The sequence below is a fragment of the Salmo trutta genome, chromosome 31 (genome assembly GCF_901001165.1).
Source record: "Salmo trutta chromosome 31, fSalTru1.1, whole genome shotgun sequence".
NCBI lineage: Eukaryota > Metazoa > Chordata > Actinopteri > Salmoniformes > Salmonidae > Salmo > Salmo trutta.
The window spans coordinates 15426867-15436591 of NC_042987.1; the positions used below are offsets into that span (position 1 = coordinate 15426867).

General features: G+C 42.3%; 1 protein-coding gene across 6 annotated transcripts in view; it reads left to right on the top strand.

Annotated features, from left to right (window-relative positions):
• adgrl2b.1 (adhesion G protein-coupled receptor L2b, tandem duplicate 1) overlaps nucleotides 1-3323 on the top strand; it is a 111893-nt gene extending 108570 nt beyond the window's left edge. For 2 of the 6 annotated variants that reach the window (XM_029725427.1, XM_029725428.1), the window contains exon 23: nucleotides 1173-1256. Coding sequence is in view for 4 of the 6 variants with exons in the window: in XM_029725423.1 (XP_029581283.1) it covers nucleotides 1173-2089 (917 nt within the window). In the remaining 2 variants the exon portion in view is untranslated. Of the gene's footprint in view, nucleotides 1-1172 lie in introns of all 6 variants that reach the window. The other 4 variants (XM_029725423.1, XM_029725424.1, XM_029725425.1 and 1 more) reach the window with 2 other exon arrangements.
• The last annotated feature ends 6402 nt before the right edge of the window (nucleotides 3324-9725 follow it).

Below are 9725 nucleotides of genomic sequence, written 5' to 3' on the forward strand. Positions count from 1 at the left end.
CCTTTTTTTTTGGGGTTTCTCCTTTCTCATTTGTGAAATATTGTTCAGGATATCTTCTGTATTGTTTGTGGTGTTCAGACATGATGATGCTAGATGGAGACACACACACACGATAGAAAACGACAGTTAAAGAGATTCAAATTTGAAGTACAGTAAGCGTCAAAGTATTGGGTAAGTGACAATAATGCATTGTAAATAATGTGTTGTGTGATTTTGAAGTCACTTTTATTGTAAATAAGAATAGAACGTATTTTCTAAAGTTGTCTACATGAATGTGGATGCTGCCGTGATTACGGATAGTCCTGTATGAATTATGAATAATGGTGAGAAAGTTAGACGCACAAATATCATACCCCCAAGACATGCTAACTTCTCCCCATTACATTAACAGGGGAGGTTAGCATTTTTTGGGGGGGGGTATGATATTTATGCCTCTGTAACTTTCTCACTCATCATTATTCATGATTCATTCAGTACTATCCGTAATCATGGCAGCATCCACATGAATGTAGAAGTGTTTCGAAACATATTCTATTCCTAATAAAAGTGACTCCAAAATGACACAATAGATTATTTACCATTCATTTCTATTGGGCACAAAATAATCTGACACACAAGCAAAACAAACAGCCGATGCATCCAACAAGTTTGTAGAGTCACAAGCTTGATGGAGGCATTGCGTGCTACGTATGAATATGGGACCAAATACTACACTTTTGACCACTTTAATACACAAGTGAATTTGTCCCAATACTTTTGGTCCCCTAAAATGGGGGGACTATGTACAAAAAGTGCTGTAATTTCTAAACGGTTCACTTGAAATGAATGGAAATACCCTTCAATTAAAGCTGACCTTCTTCACCTTAACCCCATAGTCATTGTATCATTGTAAATTCAAGTGTTCTGGAGTACAGAGCCAAAACAATAAATAATGTCACTGTCCCAATACTTTTGGAACTCACTGTACTTGAACCTCTTTAATTGTATATTTTATGAACATATAAATATTATATAAATCAATGTCAAATATCCAGATAGCAAAGGTTGCAAACACTTAACAGTGAGGTGTCCTGAGCAGTATCGAACTGTATTGTATTGTATTATTGATTTGATATTGATTCTTAACTTTAAAACAGTGATATCTAATCCAGGTATCGTGCTTCTCGTTGCAGGGCAGCATTCTCTGACCCACAGCAGGGACATCAGTGCCATGGACACCCTACCACTCAACGGAAACTTTAACAACAGCTACTCCCTGCGTGACCAGGAAGACAACCAGGAAGACGACTATGAGGACATTGTGGGCGTGGTTGGGGGAGTGGTCCACGGCCCGGGGGACCTGGGGGGCCTCAGCCTGGATGACGCCGCCTTCGAGAAGATGATCATCTCTGAGCTGGTGCACAACAACCTGAGGCCCCGCGGGGCCCCCAAGGGCCACAACCCCCATAGGGATAGCAGGGACCAGGCCCCTCTCCAGACCAGGGTGACTGTGGACAGGGATAGGGGTTGTGGGGGTGGAAGCGGCAGCGAAGATGATGCCATAGTGGTGGACCACGCTGAGGCTTCGTCCCCCCAGAGAGGTAGTATAGTCGGGGTAGTAGGTGGAGGTCACCCCACCCTAGAGTTGCTGCTGCATCCCCACCATAAGGAGCCGTTAGAGGCCCCACTCCTGCCCCAGAGGACTCACTCCCTGCTCTACAGCGCCCACAAGGCCCCCAGGAGGGCTGTGGAGGGCCCTGGGTGCCACGGCTCAGAGACAGTGGGGGCAACAGGGGACGGGGATTCCCAGTCACCCAACAACAACAGGGACTCCCTGTACACCAGCATGCCCAACTTGAGAGACTCTCCCTCAGCCTCACCCTACCCCCCCGATGAAGATGATAACCTGTCACCTTCCCCCAGGAGCGAGGGGGAGGACCTGTACCATAAAAGCATGCCTGAGCTGGGCGACGGGCCCCAGCCACTGTCCTACTACCACATAAACCGGGGCACCAGCAATGGGTGCATCGTACCCCCCAGCGCTGAGGACTGTGTACCCGAGGGAGAGGGCCCCCGGGACGGACAGATGCAGCTCATTACCAGCCTCTGAGCAGATGGATGGAGGAAGGAGAGGAGAGGAAGCACTTCTCTTGTGTTTTTGCACAGGTTTGAACATATGTATGTGTGTGGGCTTTGGTTGATGTCAAGACTATTGCCAGCCCTCATCGGTCCTCCCAGTCCTCCATCTCTGCACTCCTAATGACCCGTCAGAGCAGGAAGTGAAATGTTTGTGGGTGGTAGGGAGGAAGGAGATGGATTACTTTTTCACACATAAACTTGGTCACACACACAAACATCCTCTGAAACCGTCTGTCTGTCTGTGGACTTGAACTGCTCTGCTCTGCTGTGGGACTACAGAGAGGTAAATGCACAGACCACTTCAAGTGTCAGAGAGAAGTCTGTCTGGCGCCATTCCTGTCCAGCCTGCATTTGTATTATATTGAAGAAGAAAAAAAACATGGTTTAGAACTCCAGGTTTAGAACTTTTGGAACACTGGTGAAGTGTTCCTGGAGGGGATTCCAGAATGAATGAGGGTGAGTATCTGTTGGGTCCTGGACTCTATAACGTTCTAGAGTCATTCCACTAAATAGGGAGGACTGTCAAACAAAGAACCACTAATTCAGACTCAGGCCTTATATTTTCTCTATTGCACATTTAACTGTTGTCAGAGTAATAGCTAAAGAAAATATATTTTGCTGTACCACAAGTGTAAAAAAAAAAAATTATGAAAAAATGTTATGGCAACCAATTATACAACATTTCAATGTTGAGAAGATTATTCTAAAAACAGGTTGCTCAAATCAGTTTTTTCCTCTCACTTGACTCATTGTGGTATGTTTGAACATAAAAAATCAAATAAAAAAGGCATTTTTTTTAAAAATCCCATAAGAAACCATACTCACATCTTCGCTTGTGAAGTGCTTTTTGCTTTCATGAATTAAGACTTTTGCCAGTAATATTTTGTGTTAACACCATGCCAAGCACAGATTTGGCGTGAATTTGGTCATTGTGTAATTTATTTTACTTGAAAGAAATTGTCAGGTTTCAAAAAATGTGTCAACGCGATATTTCAAGTTTTACAAGCATATTTCAGCCTTTGACACTAATTAATTTATTAACAGTTATTGAAAATTTGAAAAAGTAAAATGGTTGGGAAGTGTGACTTGTTTCAGCACTGTTTAGGTTCATATCGTTTATTTTGTAAGATCCCATTGTCAGCTTATATAAAAATTCAACTCTTGTTTGATATCAAATAAATGTGAGACTTTTTCTTGTTTGCAAATGTCTGACTATTCTTTCTTTCAAGTCCAGACATGGCTCATGATGATGATAACTGTACGCTTCTGTTTAGACCTGCAGCCATGGAGAGAAATGGCAAAGGCAGAGTTATCAGATTTATCCTGCTCAATAAATTTCATTCAAGTATTATTGCCTAGTAAGGTCTTGCAGCAAGCAGGTAGGTCCTGGTTCAAACTGGCCACCCAGTTGTTGTTAGTAGACGACGTACGTCTGCTCAGTTCAGTATTTAACTGTGACATACACTTCATTAGACCATGTGAGATGCCAATTCTCTGTCAGACTTTGGAGGGAGAGAGGGAGAGCGAAGCGGGGCCCAAGGCCAAGGCAGAGCAGAGTTGAGCTGCTAAGTCCACCATGGCTCCCTGCCGTGGTGTTTGAATGTCAGCCTCTGCGTTTACATAGAGCCATCCAGATCCAACAGGCCCAGGGCCGGGAGACATTGAACAGGTCTGTTATATTATATGGAAACTTGGCTTCACGTTCGCTTATAAATCAGATGAAATCCAAAGCTGATGACCAGGACCCATGCATACAGTAGTACAGTCAGGCTCTCTCGGACACGCAGTCCATTTGGACCGTGTCTTGTCTGTAGAGGCAGCTTTATCGTAAACCGTTAAATCCGAGTGGCACACAATCAAATCCCCCTTTCTGACACCAACAACAACACAACCGGGTACAAGACGTGACGGTGTCATTTTTGTGTCTGAATCCCCCATCTATCTGTGTGTTCCTAGCTCAGGCAAAATAATGATGAATGAAAAATCTGTGCCTCCCTTCTCTCGCAAGGCTTTAGGGGTTGTTTTCTTTTGCATATATATTGGTTCATTATCTCTAAGTAATCTGTCTGATAAATTAGCTTTCTCACCTTATCACCTTCAAGACAAGTGCTTTGTAATATCAACCAATATACTGGTGATCATGTTTTTTCCCCATGTTGAGTGGGAGGAAGGCTTTTGAGGGGAGCATGGGTAATGCTGTAATATACACTTATGCACGAGGGGGAGGGGTAGGGAGCAGCTCCATGTTCCTTTGGGACACAGTCACGTGCCATTGACGAAAGAACAAGGACCCTCAATGATGTCACCATTCACGCTCATAGCCGTCAATCATCCCAGCTTTCCAACCACGTATTACCTTGGATTAGACTATATAGATGAGTGATGACACACTATTACACGTATTACCTTGGATTAGACTATATAGATCAGTGATGACACACTATTACACGTATTACCTTGGATTAGACTATATAGATCAGTGATGACACACTATTACACGTATTACCTTGGATTAGACTATATAGATCAGTGATGACACACTATTACACGTATTACCTTGGATTAGACTATATAGATCAGTGATGACACACTATTACACGTATTACCTTGGATTAGACTATATAGATCAGTGATGACACACTATTCGTGAAGCAAATGAGAAGTTGTCAAAGTTTGTTAGAGATGAAAGAACTTTACTAATCAACCCATCTTTAATCTATAATCAGACAATCCTGGAGCTTAGTTTCCACAGGGCCCGGTCGCAAATGAAGGCGTAATAAGCCAGAGTCCGAACAGACATGGTGTTTTCATTTGGGTCCGTTTGATGTTGTACCCGCTGGTGATTTGGACATTATTTCATGTCCATCTTCAAAAGACATCAAACAAGATGCTTCATTCAAACTCAGATCACAGACCCTTTATGGTGTGTGTGTGTGTGCATCCTAAACGTGATATAAATGAAAATGAACATTCTGTCTATGCCAACATTTTTTTTTTTTAATGATTTGACCATTTCACCAAGGTCTTGCTAGGAGAAAAACACAAAGAAACGGTCATATTAGGATGAAAAGGGCGTTCTTGCGGACAAACGTTTGTTAGAGAGGGATAGCAAACTTTAGCCAAAGCGGGAACTATGCATAATTACATTAGTACAGTCACAAGCAGAAGGAGTATTATATTACCTCAGGGCCCCTGTAAATGCACAGCTTACATTCCTCTACATTTCACTCTGCAGCAAAAAGATAAAGAACATCTGAATGTGGCTCTCTGCGTCATTCCATCCCTGCCATCACTCTCCTGCTACACCACTGCATTCTGCATGTGGTGTATGCTATATTTATACAACCAAAAATGTAGGCTTCTTTGAATCAAAATAATTGATAGTTAACACAAACAGTAAAACACATGGATATTTCATTTGTTCACCATTTCTGTTGTGGTGATGACTTCAAGGTATATGTATTGTGGGTATTGCAATGGATTTGTAAGCCTTATTTTTATCTGATTGAACAAAAGAAAAATGCATGGTCTGGACAAAACCTGCAGCTCCCACGCTCAGTCTCAATGATTAAGATAAACGGTATTAAGTAACAATAACCTTATTGAATCATACCCAGCCTGTTTCTCTGCCTGGTAACCTAAGAATAATGCTGAGTTATGGGAAGTTAATGTTGTGTCTTTGTGTTATTTCATGTTCCGCTAATGCATAGCTTTTATCAAGTATCTTTTATTCATTTAAATTGTATTTTGCTGCTTCAAGGATACTGTGACCAAAGCTTGACCCTCTAAAACAGAGACAGACAGGAGGTACAGAGACAGAGAAACAGAGACAGACAGGAGGTACAGAGACAGAAACAGAGACAGACAGGAGGTACAGAGACAGAGAAACAGAGACAGACAGGAGGTACAGAGACAGAGAAACAGAGACAGACAGGAGGTACAGAGACAGAAACAGAGACAGACAGGAGGTACAGAGACAGAGAAACAGAGACAGACAGGAGGGACAGAGACAGAGAAACAGAGACAGACAGGAGGTACAGAGACAGAGAAACAGAGACAGACAGGAGGTACAGAGACAGAGAAACAGAGACAGACAGGAGGTACAGAAACAGAGACAGACAGGAGGTACAGAGACAGAGAAACAGAGACAGATAGAGAAAAACATGAGATGAGGAGAGAGAGAGAGAGAGAGAGAGAGAGAAAGAGAGCGAGCAAGGGTAGATAGAACAGGATCATAGAAAATTTGTTCTGTGAAAGTTCCCAGAACATTCATTAGGTCGCGGTCCAAGTTCTCATAACACAAAAACTGTCCATCCGTGCTGATGAGTATAGAATGTTTGTATAAAGCATTTACCTAATGTTGAAAGAATGTTCCTAGAACACACTAATAGAAACATTGTAGAATTATCCCCCCCCCCCAAAAAAAATTGTGTTTTGGGAACATATCTTTTGTGTTGATTGTACAATGTTTCTTTTAGGGTTCAAAAAACATTCACCTGATGTTACAAGAATGTTCCCAGAACACATTTCTTCTGTTCTGTAAAGGTTCCCAGAGTGTTTTAGGCTGGGGGAACATTATGGGGATATAAACAGGAGATATGTTCGCAAAACACTAAGACTGTCCAGATATGCTGACATTCAGATAATGTTTGTATCAGCGTGCACAAAACATACCTTTGATGTTGCAAGAATGTTGACAGGACAGCCTTTCTGAGTTCTTTAACGATTCCCAGAACATTTAATTAGGTTGTGGGATCAGTGTGGGTACATTACAAGAGAGGTTCCCAAAGCACAAAATATGCTTGGTTTTGATGACATTCATGCAATGTTTATGTTAGGTTGCAGATGACATTCCTATAATGTTCTAAGAATGTTGACAGAACACTTGGTCTAAGTTCTTTAAAGGTTCCCATGACAATTGATTAAGTAATGGGAGTAGTTTGGGATGCTGTAAGAATATTTGTGTGATATTCACATAGGTTGCATATATCATTCCCACAACATTGCACAATGTTCCACAATTTCCAAGTAAGTCCGTTTTATGACGTTCAAGTGTGTTTTAGGTTTAACATAATATTTTATTGATGTTCACGCAATATACAGTTTACCTTGTCATGGAGGTCCTCAGAACATTTAAAAAAAACATTTAGAAAATGTTATATTTAAGTTGTACCTAATATTAGCACAACATTAATAGCATGAAAAAGGATAAGAAACAGATTGGAATATATCCATCCCCATTACAAGGAACTCAAACCGGCTGCGCGAGTGCGCCATCGTGCAAAAATGTATTTTGTCCCCCCACACCAAATGCGATCACGACCGTCAGATTAAAATATCAAAACAAACTCTGAACCAATTATATTAATTTCGGGACAGGTCTAAAAGCATTAAACATTTATGGCAATTTAGCTAGCTAACTTGCACTTGCTAGCTAATTTGTCCTATTTAGCTAGCTTGCTGTTGCTAGCTAATTTGTCCTGGGATACAAGCATTGAGTTGTTATTTTACCTGAAATGCACAAGGTCCTCTACTCCGCCAATTAATCCACACAAAAAACGGTCAACCGTATCGTTTCTAGTCATCTCTCCTCCTTCCAGGCTTTTTCTTCTCTGGACTTGTGATTGGCAACTTTCATAAATTAGGTGCATTACCGCCACTGACCTCGTTTGTCTTTCAGACACCCACGTGGGTATAACCAATGAGGAGATGGCACGAGGGTACATGCTTCTATAAACCAATGAGGAGATGGGAGAGGCAGGATTTGCAGCGCGATCTGTGTCACAAATAGAGCTGACTTCTATTTTAGCCCTTGGCAACGCAGACGCTCGTTGGCGTGCGCGAGCAGTGTCGGTGCAATAATTGAATAATATTGATTTCTACATTTATATTGCAATGCTCACGCATGCGACGCGAGCGGTGTAGTCAGCCTGTTACACATTTTACACAATGTGTTATTTTTAACAGTTAGTCTGAATTCTTTATTTCAGACTGGATTAATAAATCTGGACAAAATAAAGACATCCTCTCTTTTAGTAGATTTGATCTGAGCCTCAATTTCACAAATTTTTTCTCTCTAAGAAACATAGGTAAGAATATGCGGGATTGAACCTGCACTATTCAGCTCTGCAGCCAGATCATAAACCCTTTGTGCCACTGTGTAAGGAGGCCTTCACTGGGTGGGTGCCTGCCATCTCTGTCTAGATGGGAGGGCTAAGTATGAGGAAGTGAAACTATGAATGTGTTTGTGTTTATCCTTTGATATACTGGCCAGTGTTATAATCCATATTTCATCAATTTACAGTTATATGCATACTGTCATAATTGCACCCTGATCCGATAAGCTGCACCTGTGACAGAGGGGAAGTGTATTTATTTGGGTGCTATGGGGTGGGACTTCAAGTCTCCTGGGATCTGGGCCTGTGAGAACATGTGAGAGGGTGTCTCCATGAGGAGCCCTTTTGTACTGCCATCCAAACCATGATTTATTTGTTATTTTCAGCCTGAGGGCCATGTAAGAACCTATATTAAATCTCCCTTTACTTTTCTCATGACACAATGTGGTCCTGAGTTTCATTCAATATGGTCCAGGCAAATGCCATCAGGGGATATCTGTGGTATTGCAGGGGGTTTTCAGTCTAATTATGGTCATTCAGGACACACCATTTCTGAGTTATTAAAGGCCCAGTGCAGTCAAAAACATAATTTCCTGTGTTTTATATATACCGGCCAGTTTATTAGGTACACCCATCTAGTACCTGGTCGGACCTTCTTAGGGACATTCAACAAGGGGTTAGAAACATTCCACAGGGATGTTGGTCTATGCTGACGGTACATTCATGCTGCTAGCAGCCCGTTCCATCTCATCCCAAAGATGCTCTATCGGTTTGAGGTCTGGGGACTTCGTAGGCCGCTCAAGTAAACTGAACTCTCTGTGATGTTCTAGGAAAGGTTTTTCCATTCCTTAATTGTCCAGTGTTGGTGATCGCGTGCCCACTGGAGCCGCTGTTTTTAGTGGATAGGAGTTGAACCCGGTGTAGTTGTCTGCTTCAATCCGTGACAAGAATCGTCGAGTTTTGTTTCTTGCTGAGTCTTGCTTGCTGAGCGTTGGGATTTCTTTTTACAAACTGTCTGTTTTTTACTAAATGCCCCAAGCCTGGATCAGGATTCCGTCATGACACATATGAGGTACTTCACGGCTGAACTCTACCATTTTCAGTCTGTCCGGTTTAAAGCCCGTTTTCCCTACAGACACACAGCGACCTGGGGATTGTGCGTCGGGGTGCCTACTGCTATAGGTGCTCACAAAAAAAATACAGCGAACTGTATTGCAACATTCACTGGTTCTGGGACAGCTCTTGTCTCCCCAACAAATACAGAAATGAACACCCTGGTGTAAATCTAAGATGCCTTAAAGCTTTTGGTAAAGTGGCTAGCTCTTTGCACCATACCTCCTCCACCACTACCCAGAATAACCCCACCTCATTTCGTCTCAGAGCTCTCAGAGGACGTGGACTGTTTCAACATCACACACCATGTACAGTGTCCCACACATGACAAAGGCCATGTTCTGGACCTCTTGTGCTCGACAGGCTTTGCCCCCAACA